At 45.7% G+C, this 13,523-nt stretch overlaps 1 protein-coding gene across 1 annotated transcript in view; it reads right to left on the bottom strand.

Annotated features, from left to right (window-relative positions):
* Nucleotides 1–13,439, bottom strand: part of TAF3 (TATA-box binding protein associated factor 3) — a 112,173-nt gene extending 98,734 nt beyond the window's left edge. Inside the window, exons 1-2 of the mRNA XM_035339374.1 lie at nt 13,150–13,439; nt 3,625–3,867 (exon numbers count right to left, since the gene is read on the bottom strand). Of these exons, the coding sequence (XP_035195265.1) occupies nt 3,625–3,867; nt 13,150–13,315 (409 nt within the window). The 5' untranslated portion in view covers nt 13,316–13,439. The remainder of the gene's footprint in view (nt 1–3,624; nt 3,868–13,149) is intronic.
* Between the last annotated feature and the right edge of the window lie 84 nt (nt 13,440–13,523).

Below are 13,523 nucleotides of genomic sequence, written 5' to 3'. Positions count from 1 at the left end.
AAAAAACAAAAAGGAGCCTAATTAAAAATGGGCAGACAGCGAACATCATGATACATTGGCATAAAATTATCCCTTCAGTGTCCTTTGTAAGAAATACTGCTAAAAAACAACATTTGCCATGGCAATACTGGATCAGATTGTTTTCTAAAATATATCATTTCATATGCAGATCCTTGCAGTTCAAGCATTTGGATTGTGCACCAGTTCATCTAGTTACTGCAAGTTACTGAAATGAGGCGCTTCTAGTTTGAGGCAAGAAAACGTTTTCTGCTTTCTTGGAACAAAACTTCTACCGCTGAACTAAACTTCCAAGAGATACAAATTAGAGATGGTGAAAACCTATTTGCCGTCATCACCTTCCCCCACAACTTCAGAAATCAGTCAGAGAGCTGTTTCAGCATTTCTCACTATTGAACAGACACGAAGGAAACGGCTTTGCTCAGGCTGGACAGGACTTTTTGCTCTTATCAAGTCTTTGGCAATGATAACTAAGACATCACACAAACTGCTGTATAGATTGCATGCGCTGAACACAAAACCGCCAGTTCTAGAGTAGGTGGAAATAAGAAGTTAGTTACACACGCAGAACAGGAGGACTTTTGAGAAGGGGATTAGCAGCACCTACTGGTCATGGTGCATACTGAACACTGGTTTTTATTTAAACAAACATTTAAAAAACTCTTTATATTACTAAAGCATCTAGCTAGAATTACCTATGAAGTCAATTTGTCACTGAGCTAATACTTTTAATTGGATCAACTGACAAAACTAAATAGTATTACCTCTCCCAGTAAACCTTTTTTTTGTCCTACACCCTTAAGCCATCGTGGCTACATTATTACTAAAATACGCCAGCACTATACCTGCATCATATCAGTAAATAAATATTTATAACATGAGCTGAGCTCTAGGCTTCCGTATCAACTGGGACATTTTCCTGATAGTTCCTTTAACTGACTGAAAGATTTATGTTACACATCATAATGTGATTGGAGCCTTTGTTATGGGCTCATTATCGTTATTGCATATTGCTCAATTATTGCTCAAAGCAGCGCAAATATTATGAACTGCATAATCTTAGTAACAACAGGGTTTTGTTACTTCCATAAAGATCTGTAAACTATTCAACCAGTTTCTGCAGTTCTTCAGTGTTCGTGCAATACATTCCCCTAACCTGTAAAAGTATGTTTTTCTTCCAAATTTTACTCAGAGTAAAATACAACAAAGCGTATGTTTTCTTGATACACCTCACCCCTTCCAAAAGAAATATATCAGGCACAACATTACAAATAGCACCTTCAGAAAACAATTAATTCAGAATTAAAGTGTTCTCAACTCTAAGTATTTTACACCAACTGTAACAAACCTGCATTCAGCAGTCATATTTAATGCTTGCTTTAAATTTCTATTAAAAAAAAAGTGTATTCTTTTCCCTGAAGTTGTGTCTATAGGTCCTCTGATACACTAGCCTTAGGCATTAGAAGTTTTCCTGGTTCTCATCCAACTTTGGAAATGATATCTTCTTGCTTCGGGTGTTAAAAGGATTCATACATTATTTATAAGGAGTGCTAAAATCTAACTCCTGGATCTAACTTGAGAGAGAGAGAGTATAAAAAGTTACATACAAAAAAAAAGCACAACTGTCCCCATTTCAATTTTTACTTTTGCTTTTTATGTCATGTATAGCCAGACTGAATCAGTAATGCTCCCTCTCATCTCTCTCTCCCTGTGACCAGATATTTGTCTACAACTGCTTTGAGCCTTTTGGATTTGATCTTTCTCACATACTTTTAGAAGTACGATTTTCCAAATAAAAAACCCAAAATGCAAAACTGCTGGGTAACTTCTTACACTTCAAAGAAGCTGGATTGCTGTGACAGAACGGTGTTTGTTTACCTCCTGAAAAATCAGACTAACGCGTATCAAGAAGGTAGCCAGAATGGTACAGCTAAAATCCTTAGTCACTTTTCAAAGTCTCCTTCTATACTTTTCTCTTATTAATGCTCTCTACGTATATATTTACATTGTGTCTGTCTCTTCCCGGTTTAAGAGATTTCGTTGTAAGGTTTTAAAAACAATCTTTTTAGCAAACTCCATAAAGGGAAGATTTTAGTATCTTCTTATCAATTCAAGAAAAGATTTCTGCTTTGAACAGTATTTTTACTTCCTGCATTGTAAGAAGGCAAGAGCCATTAAAATGCTATTGATCTATAAAATAATCGCATAGAATACAGTTAGAGAAAACAGAAAAGTCAGGCATAGAGCTTCAGAAACACTCATCAGCATAATTAAGTCTTCCAATTGTTACTGGAAATGGAGTATTTTTTCTGAACAACTGCACACACTGAAACCATCATATCTGACATTCGTTTACACTTCTGATAGCTGTTTCCCAACAATAATTTCATTTAGACGAACTGAAGCGCCCAGTAAAGCTATCTGAACATGATGTACCCAAGATTGAAGATACTGCTTAGTAGTCATGGAAAAACTGCCCCATGCAACATTTGTAGTGGCACAGTACACATTTCATCTTACCACCAAGGCGATGTCATTTGTGTTCATCTTTACACTGGGCAGAAATTTGCACATATTTCAGCGTTCAAAATTTGAGACCTAAGCTCTTCAGAAAGAAGAACAGCCATAACAGAGCACGATATCCATTCTGTCCCCACAGAAATTTTAAACCAAATATTTTGAGAATTGTGCCAGTCTGTTATATACTCTTTCAGGAAAGAATGTTCTTCTGCCTGGCATTTTTGTACCCAAGCCACAAACTTACATGCCTTTCCTCAGAAAGCACACATGCAGGATGTTTGCTATTCAAAGAGAAAGTTGGACTAGGTCAAAGTTCTTAAACATTTCTCTTAATAGTTAGCAATCAAGTTTCACATAGTGTAAAAAAAAAAAAAAAAAAACAGGAAAAGATTTTGCCTTTTCCACTGCCACTGATAAAACTCTTAGGTTAACTGCAGCTTGTCGCATTTCTATAGTTGGTTTCACTGTTACAGTGATCCTTAGCCCCTGTGCAGGACTTTTAATACAAGAAAGAAAAGAACACTTGGAAAAGTGACGAGAAAATACCGGTCAACATCGGCAAAGAGAATTAGAAGCAAGCACTGTGCCTCTAAATGACTCTTACTTCTTATTTTAAATCTGCCTTCATTTTAATTGGAAGGTCGGGCTTTTCTTGTTGTTGTTAAATTTGTTTAACAGAAGAAAAGCCAACTGTCAGGAGCTGGGAATCCTGTGCAGGTCTTGCCAACCTTCCCTTTTCTGCCTTTACCAAATCATGCAAGCTCTTGCACTATGTGTAAGAGACGAGGCTAACATATATAAATAACTGTAAAGCATTAATTTCTATGGTCATCAGAGAACTTAAATGCATTATAGGAACGTGTATTAGCATGGCGTACTTTGACACCAGTTAATCTCCGTGGCACGTAAAATAATAGTGGAAAACAAGCTTTTGCCACAGCACTATTACCTCTTTTTAACCATGTTTTAATGTCATCTCTGCCTATGTAATTCCTAGTAACTACTGCGGGCAGCACAGCTTGAACAGCTCAACAATGCAAACAAATATGCAAACTAAAACTTAAAAGCAAATGATTAATTCCGCACCTTCTTGAGAGGAGACAATAGGTGGCATATAGTCTGGGATGTATTCTTTTCTTTCTTCCGCATCTTTACTCCCAGGCTGGGGAAACTGCAGGACATTGTTCTTGCTGACGGGAAACGAAGGGATTTGGTGTGCGAAAGTCACCGGTTCAATATTGTGTATGTAATCTTCTAGCTCATGCAGGTTAACCCCCATAAGCTTGAAGGCATCTCCTACATCATCCAAAATTGGATCTGTGCGGCCATCTGTAACAAAAAAAATATACAAGAAAATTATGTTTTTGCAAGAATCTAGTTAAAAAAATAACCTGAAGATCTGTGCTCAGAGATTACAACCTGCCAGTGCACACCACCAGTAAGGGAGGTTACCGACCCTCAGTTTTGCCAGGTTTACTGTTCATCAGGCTATAGAATAGTTTCACGTTAAGAATGCACTCCTGTTTAAAAGTGTTTTATTTCAACCCATATCATTTTAAAGAACTGTGTGCCAACAAACACTGCAAGTAAACCAAGGAAGCAGCAAGAGGCAGATTTACCTGGCAACAGTCAATTAACACCGTGCAACACCACTCAAAATAGTTTTCTATTTCATAACGTACATTGAAACAAAATAAGCCCTCAATATTCAGAAAGTGCCCCTTTACCAACATGTAACAGAACAAAGATTATTTTTTTCCACCTGGAAAATTAACAATTCCATTTTGCTGCACTAATGTAGTTCATAGGCAGCAAAATAGAAGGTATCTCATTTATCTCTCGATAACAAAAATACTTTACATAGCATCTTTCCATCAGATGAAATCTACCGGCTTCATAAACTATGAGTCACTTTACCTACCAGTTAGATATACCTCCCAGATGAAACACAGCAATACCACATAGTGGTCTGATGAGAAGAGAATATTCAGGGACTGATTTCCTGCGGTGCAACTTAAATTAGACTCCAGAGCAAAAATATTATTTTCCTTATGAAAAGCATGGTGAATTCTTACACCATTGTTTTACGTGATCTCCAAACCAGCCCAACACAGGAAGCAGTTTGTTCCAAGCTTCTAATTAAGGTCAAAGATTTAAATTATACAGCCCAGAAGTCCTCCAAGTGCCTCAGTTTCCCTGAGCAGACAGAGGGCAATTCCTCTGAAGGCCTCCAGAGGGAGAACTGGGCACCTGGCCTTGGTACTTAAGGCACCACCACTTTGAGCCTCATCCTAACTTCTTAGAATAGTATCTTAGACTTCAAACATGATCTTTTTTAATTCTATAAAATTATGCTGAATTACTAAGGTTATGTACAGTTGGCTAACAAAGATATTGTATTCCTACAGGATAATAAGCTGGGATTCAGTTTTTTGAGTCATTATGGAAAAGCAGCCTGTGCTTACTGCAGGAACACAACGACCATTGTGAATGCAGGATCAGAAGCTCCAGCCTTGGAGAACTGGGTCGGGGGGATGCTCTTTTGTTCTTCCTTGAACCTAATCTCCTCTTGATTTATCTTGAAGCCAAAGCAGTTGTGCGGGCTGGTTCTCACTTCACTGGATGAATTCAAGCTCCCAGCCAACTTATGCCTGCAGGTACATTCAGAAAATAGGAATTTTGTTCTAGAATTTCTCTTCTTAGTCTCACAGTGAAGATAAGGGTAATACTCAGATTATGGCTTTGATTCTCAGCTCCGCAACACAGGCCTCTTGTGTGACTCCAGGCAAGTTGGTGGTGTTTTAACTCTCTCCATGGCTAAAACGGAGATCAGACTAAGTTATCACCTCTTTTGTCTGTATTCAGAACGGGAACTCTGCACAACAAGAATCATCTTGTATTTTGTGTTTGCATGATATCCAGTGCGAGTGCAATACTCATTTCCCCTGCAGACTCTAGGGACAGAAATCTGGAATTTCACACAAACCTAACTGAGGCTATTGCCACTTTAGGGCAGTTTTGAGATCCCTCTAGCTATCGGGCATTTGACAGAGGCATTTGACAGCATTTTGGGAGCTCTGTTCAGTGAGGGCCTCTTGCCACCAGCACTGCCACATGCTCAAGGTGAAGCGTTAGTCCATTTTATGGCTGTGATACAAGAAGGTCCTTTTCCAGTTCTGCGTGTGATCTTTTCAAACCTCCAGAAACCAAACTGACATGAGTAGCAAGTGAAAAATGCTAACAAGTATTTCTTCCTACAAGTGGTTATTAAGAACACGGGGCAGAGAAGCAATTAGCATGAGTGTTTAAAGCGTGAAAATATTTAAGCAACTGTATCATTAAAAAGCAGGTTCAAAAGATGAGGGTAACAGATTAAAAATGCCTTTTTTTAAAATGAAAAAAAGCAAACTAGAGAAGTTTCATTTTTCTGTATCTCCAACCCAAAGAGGTCATGACAAGTTGTAAAACTGATTAAAAGCTCAAAACTTTCTGAAACTTGTCACGGGGATGAAAGCGCTGATAATTTCACCTCTTCTTTTCAAGAGAGACTACCCTCAGTAAGAAAGGCGCACAGAAACAAGTTTCAGTTTCAAAACACTTATCAGCTGGAAATACATTTAATACATTTTTGTGCCACGTGTAACTTCAGGTGATTCACCAAATGCGAAAAAAAAAATCAAGCTTGTGCCTTTATACTTATATTTGAATGGTCTAACATTTCTCCTACCCATCTGGTTCACTAAAAAAAAGACTGAAATAGCAGAAGCCAGACACATGAAAGAGAATGCTGACAAACATGCAACTCTCCTGTTCTTTTACTTAGTCTTAGGGTTTTTTCCATGAGCAAACGATGCCAAAATAAATAAATAAATAATTTTGAGCATAGTGAACTTGTCTCAATATTCTTTAGATATTCATGCTACCTTCAGTTTAAAAATTCAGATGCTGAAGCCTTCCCGTGAAATAAGTGATCCAGTAAGTGCCAGCCTCACGCTGCTCCCCGTATCACAACACTTCGAATAATACCCGTTCTCCAGGACTGGGAAGAGAAGGAAGCAGGTGGGAATGCTTCAAGCAGCAAGACACAACTCTCCTTCTTACCCCAAGAAGAGGGAACTAGGAGAGCATCGTTCTCACAAGCTTTTAGGCTGTCCTGTCCTCCTAAGTGGCAACCACGCTCTGAAACTGATCCAGCTGTGGCAACCTGCGGAACTGAATTAAGTGCATTCAGCCCCAAACCAGCTCATCAGGAAGCTTCAGGAAGGCCCACACAGCCACCTTACCCTCAGCCTCATTATGCACGAGAACGTGCATAATTATGAACGACAGATGAGGAGGGATCTGCACACAGAAGCGGATCACAAACCAGCACTGGAGCTGCAGGGAAGCAGCAGAACCAGGGCAGGCAGGCAGTTTTCCAGCCCCCAACCCTGCTGCTCTGTGTCACCTGCAGTTAATTAAGCGTCACCTGCAGTTATTTTGGCCCCATGGCAAACCAGCTGACAGATATCCATGCTGTCCTAGAAACTACAGGGGCTGGCATGGGGAAAAACTCCTGTGCTTTCCATCAGTTCGGCCTCAGGAAGGGTTGATGGCTGGATTGCCTCTGTCCTGCCTCCACCTCCCCATCCAAGGCCCAAAGATCACGCCTGTCAGTGAAAAATTAACAAGTGAGTAAGGACAGAACAGGGCTTCTGGTTTCGTGCCTTTTTTTTTTTTCTTTTTAAGCAGGGAGAAACTGCGACTCTGTAATGAATACATTGAGAAGAACTCATGAGTCACTACCCATGCAACACGTGCAGCCTATTATAAATAGCTCAGCGTTCACCCTCATGGCTGGTATCAAAGAGAGATTATTTCATTTTTAAGCAGGGGATTATTTAGGTACAGCTCCTCAGCTCCCTCACAAACTCCTCGTGCTGCAGCAAATCGTATGGCCCTGCCACGCATTAAACTCTGCTGTACCTGCTCTGACAGTTGGGTAACTCAGGCAGACAACTCACCACTTCAATCCAGCATCCACGGGAACAGCCAGAAGCACACAACAGATTATTTAGTGTGTATAAATGCCTCGTTTGAGTGCGCTTAACTGGGGAAAAAGGGCCTTATTAATGTAGTTTTACCGAGTAGGCAAAAGAATTTTCTTGCTACAGCTGCTCAGAGTCTGCTCCTTTTCCTGGTAATAAATGTTAAGCAAAAAAAATAATGAAGTTGTCCTTCACTGGTAGCCAGCAAGTTAATTAGCTTAAAAACATCAAAATTTAAGGTTATCAGGATGTAAAGAAGTATGCTTATAATAAGTGTTAGAGGCCCTGGACAGATACTGGTTACAACATTCAACATCAGAGAAGGGAATCAGCTCTTTGAAACCGAGCACCAAGACCTAATGCTTTGGGTGAGGTTACTATTATTTGATTGAGGTTATTACATATTTAGAAAAGTGAAATAATTAAAAATAATCTACAAGGTAAGTTTGGTTGATGCCAGGTCAATCCTCTCCTCTGTGTTAATTCCAAGGAAAAGATCAGCCTGCTGCTGGCATTCTCCAGAGCAGAGATTTGCCATAACGAAGTTCAGTTTTCCTTTGCAGGAGACAGCGCAAGGAAAACTAGAGCAGTTTTTGAGCCAGCTCTATCTTGGCAAAACATTTTGCAAGATCTGTCATTTTGCTTTCTAAAACAACACTGTGCTCATCAGATCACACCCTGCCTTCATGAATGTGTTTGTATTATTAATATAACATTTAATGTATTAAAATAGAGGGGTGTTTTATTCTTAAATTCTTTCATGCTCATATAAAAGTAGCCTTTAAAACAAAAGTATATTCAGGTGATATGAAACCAATGAGTAACCTTCAAGCTTTGCTTCCTGACTGTACACAAATTTCAGCAAAAAAAAGTCAGAGCATATCCGAGGAGATGTTCAGCATGGGAAATCCAAGGAAAGACTGGTGAAAAACTCACTTCTCCATCCAGAACACCTCCAAGGTAGTTTATTATCTGCTGCTAAAACTAGAAGTGCAATCTAAATTTGTCCTGTTTATAAAACCGGAGGTAAATTTGTTCTGTTATATCATACAGTTTTACACCTCTACTACAACATGCCTCAGTGTCCTCAGTGACTGAAGCTAAGCTGTCTGGCTGTTCTTTAAAGCAACGTAATAGAAAAAAAATCAAGCTTTTGGGGGCAGAGATCATGACTCCTGTCCTCGTCCGTCCGATCAATAACATCGCTCACACAACAACGGTGGCAACTGGACTCTTGGACTGGCTGTGTGAGGCAGAACAAGCCACATTGTGCATGTCCATGACCAACTGCTCCGCTGCCAAGCTGTTAGCTAAACTCACAGCAAACGAGCCTGTCTTCACGGGATGGTCCCTGTACAACATTTGTAAGGAAATCCACAGCAGTCAAGTCAAATCCCCGGCTGTGCTGCTGCTTCTTGCCAAGCCTCTGTGGATCGTGGGTGCAGCAGCACACAGCAGGGAACCTCTCCCTAAAACAAACAAGGGCAAAAACGAGCATCCTGGCTCTCAGAAACCACACAGTGTCAGCTTGTTTGGTAGCTCCAATGCCTTAATTACATGCCCCAGCACCGTGTTCCAAACATGTTAGTGTATAGACATGTATGGGAAGCACACAGCATCATGAATAATTTCCTCTCATAAGCTTTCAACAAAAATAAACACCATCATATGGCATACCTTAAGGAGGAAACCCTTACTATCTCCCCTGTAAGTTCACCCTCTCCACCCCCAGCACAGTATTCCGAGGCATTTCGCAGCATCAAACCCCTCAAGGCCGCTTTGCAAATCCTTTTCCCTTCTATTAACAGCCGCAGAAGCTCCCGTCAACCGCAGCTACTGCAAATGCAAAGAAACAACAGCAGAAAAGCACTGAAAATCCTGAACGCAGCTCTCCTAATGGGATGTAACAGCTGGAACAAAGATCTAACACAGCTGGGAAAGCCATCACTTTCTTTCGCAGCGGAGAAGCTGTGCGAGCAGCGATGACATGCCTCTCAGAGCAATACCACACGGTCTCAGCTACGTCAGGGTAAATCCATCCCGGTTTGAATACAAAGATTACGTCCCCCCAGCTGACAACCCTGCTAACTCGAACCCAACCGGTCTGACTCCGAGATAACGCGCTGACAATGAAGATGCTACAACTGGGATTTAATTAATTCTCCTTCTGCCAAACCGTGGCAAAATTCCGCTCATTCATCCCGAGCTGGGTTTATACGGTAACTTATTTTAGGAGCAAAAGGAAACGATTCTGAAGTGGCGAGGCATCGGCTGGGCATTAAGATGTCTTGTCACAAACCTTTTAAAGAGAGAAATACAGGAATCATCTTAAGAGAGATAATGTGAGAAATACCGTATGGCTGACATGAAAACAGCATGTTCCCCTTCTCACTACACGTATACGTGTGATACGCCTTCCTTCTCCACGCACAGAGGGGGAAAAAAGATTTCCTTCCCCCCTTTTTGGGGCATCCAGAGCTAGAGGGGACACTTTATTTCCACTGACTCCCACTGAGTATTTCCAATTCCTCAAGCAACAAGAGGCCAAAGATGGATTTTCACCACCTCTGCACCTTTTCCTCCTGGGGTTACAAGAGCTGCAGTACCTGTGGCAGAGTCAGCTGCGCCTGGGAGGCAATGCTGCTCCCCAGCTCACCTCTTACACCAGCACCGATCCACCAACAAAGCATCAGCCCAGAATTTACACTAACCCCACGGCAAGGGGCAGCTCTGACCAAGTCCAGGCTAGCTCCTTGCTCACCCATAGCCCCACTGCTCCAGGCTCTCTGTGCTGTCTCCTGTAACGTCTTTGCAGTTAGCTGCTATTTGGGCTCAGGCACTGCACGCTGCTTCGCATCCAACTTTTAAAAACACTGCACGGCTCTCTCCCAGATTAGTGGAAAGCTCGGAAGAGGAAACCCACTGAACCTGGAAGTTGAGTGCCAAGTGTGCAGCAGCCTCGCCAGGTCCCTCCAAAGCCCAGCTTCCCTGGCAGTGCTCGACCCGACGGCAAGCAGCGAGGCAGGGCAGGTATGGGGGCATTTGGATCAGCACTGCAGCAGCGACATCTGCCCTGAGAGAGGCAGGACCACAGGCAGCAGCACCTCCAGACCCAGGCTGCTCCTCTCCCGTAGGTCTCTGCTCTGAATTCACTCTGAACAAGCAGCCACCAACGCCCTGCACACCCCGCTTTATCCCTGCTCCACCCCTCACAGATCCAACAGCAGCACTGGCAGCCCCCTGTCCCTCACGCTACACCCCACAAATAGGGCAGCAAGGCTTTGTCCTCACCCCCGGCCACCTCCCCACGCCCTCCCAGACCCAATAGGATTCTGGCAGCCCCTTCCTCACATTTCTGTACCCTGGGCATCTCCTCACCCTCCTCTGTCACACGTGTTACAGACCCGCCAACACCCCCACGTGCTGTAGGGCCACCTGCCTCCCTCAAATCCTGCCCTGTGGGGACCCAAACAACCCTTAGGGCCTCACAATGTCACCCCGTCCCACTGCCCAACCCAGCAGCACTGTTTGTTGTCCTATCCCCCATCCCTCCCGCTGCTGTGCATTCACACAGACCCCACTTCTTTCTCTTAGCCCTCTTGGTGTGGACTCCCCCTTCCAGGCCCCAGCAATGGGGCTGGCAGCTTGCACAGCCTCACCCTAAATCCAGCAAGGACCTGTGCACCCCGTTCCCCTCCTTCACTCCAGCTCCTTCTGCTAACGGCAACTTGGTGGTGGTGGCGGTGCCAATCCCTGCAGCCAAACCCCTTCCACTGCATCTATGTGGGGTGGCTCTCACCCCACACCACGGGCACCAAAATTACACCCAGCCCACCCCTCCTCTCTCCATACACGCCCCCCTGTCCCTTACACATACAGCCCTATCGCTTCCCCTGAATGCACATCCTGAATCTTTTCTCCTACAGCTCCATCATTCTCCCATAAAACACTCAGGTGCATCCCTGCCCTCACACACAGCAGCCCCATAACTCCCAACACATTCCTGGCCCCTCAGCACCACTTCTTACCCCATAAATACACACCCCCAGCCTCACATACAGGACCACAAGCCACCCTGATACCTGTTAACCCCTCACTCCAGGCACCACAACCCCACAACACCCTATAGAGGTACGCCCATGACCCCACAAGCACAGCTCCCCCGTATTGCTCTTAGCCCCATAACCACCAACGTTCCCCAGCGCCTTCCTACCCACGGCTTCCCACCCCACAGCCATCCCCCCTACAACCTGCCAGCACTGCTCCCAGCCCCACAGCCCGCAACAACGCCCTACAGCTCTCCTCCCCACTGCCCCCAGCGCTGCCCTGCAGCCTCCAACCCCACAGTCACCCTTCCTATGACCCCAAAGGATCGCTCCTACCTCCACTGCCCCCAGGGCTGCCCCACTGAGGGCACTGGGGGTGTTTGGTCTGGAGCAGAGGAGGCTCAGGGGACACCTTATTGTTCTCTGCAGCTACCCAAAAGGAAGGGGTGGGGAGCTGGGGGTTGGCCTCTTCCCACAGGACCAGAGGGAATGGCCTCAAGTTGTGCCAGGGGAGGTTCAGGTCAGAAATTATGAGACATTTCTGCTCAGGAAGAGCAGTCAGGCATTGGGACGGGTTGCCCAGGGAGGTGTCAGGGTGGTGTCATCGTCACTGGGGGTGTTGAAGGGAAGGTTGGACATGTTGCTTAGAAACATGGTTTACTGGTGACATTGCTGGTAGGCGGATGGTTGGACCAGATGAACTGGGAGGCCTTTTCCAACTCTAACACCTCTATGACTCTCCTGCCTTCCTCCCTCTAGTCCTGAGCATCAGCCCATCACCTCCCTTCAAGGAACCGTGAAAGGGCTGAGGTGGGGAAGGACCTCTGGAGCTCACCTTGCCTGACCCTGCCCACTGCCAGCAGTGCCCTAGAGCTCACCTTGCCCACCCCCTGCTCATCCAGACCATGTCTAAGCATCACTGACCTCCTCTCTTTCCACAGCCCCTCTCCCCATGGCGTTCCCCAGCCTCCTGCCCCCATTACCACTCCAAGACCCCCAGACCTCCCCATCACTCCCCAATCCCCTCTGTCACCACCCCATCACCCCCTAAGCCCCACAAACCTCCCTATAATCACCTCAGGACACCCACCTCTACCACAAGCCCCTCAATTACTACCCCAAGCCCCCCAGACACCTTCATCGCCATCTCAAGACCCCCAAGACCTCACAGCACCACCCTAAGTCTCCCATCCCTCCCATAAACCCCCCAAACCCCCCAATACCATCCCCAAAATCCCCTCATCAATCCCCTAAACCCACCAATCACCAGCCCAAGCCCCTCATCTCTACCCAAAGCCTCCCCACCACCCTCTCAGATCCCCCATCACCGCCCCTAGCTTTCCAACCCGCCTCACCTCCCCCCAGACCCCTTCATCTCCCCCCAAACCCCCCTCATCACCCCCCCAAGCTCCCCAAACCCCACCAGCACTTCCCCAAGCCTTTATCACCCCCCATCACCCCCAAAGCCTCCCCACCACCCCCTAATCCCCCCACAACCCCCTCACACCCCCCCCCGCCCCAGCCGTTCCCTCACTCACACAGCTCGCAGTAGCGGTGGCAGCCCCGGCCCAGCCCCTGCAGGTACCGCTGCAGCACGTCGGTGAGGAGGTCGCAGGCCGAGACCTGCACCGAATCCCACCCCAAGGCCTGGCAGATCTGCGCCACCGACACCCGGAGCAGCCACCGCGAGTAGGTCTCGCACATGCCGCCCGCCTGCCCCCGGCTCCCCGGGCCGGGAGGGCCGCGGACGCCTCACGCCGGGCCCGCCGCTGCCGCCGCCGCCATCTTGGCGCTGCGCCTCTCCCCGCCGCCCGCCCCGCGCCAGGCGCCGCCGCTCCAGCGCCGAGCGCATCGAGCGCGGAGGGAGGGGGAGGCTCGATGCGCTCGGCGGGCTGGGGGGGGGGGGGGGGGG

Source organism: Oxyura jamaicensis, chromosome 1 (assembly GCF_011077185.1).
Source record: "Oxyura jamaicensis isolate SHBP4307 breed ruddy duck chromosome 1, BPBGC_Ojam_1.0, whole genome shotgun sequence".
In the NCBI taxonomy this organism is placed as follows: Eukaryota; Metazoa; Chordata; class Aves; order Anseriformes; family Anatidae; genus Oxyura; species Oxyura jamaicensis.
This window is presented reverse-complemented; position numbering and strand designations above follow the sequence as displayed.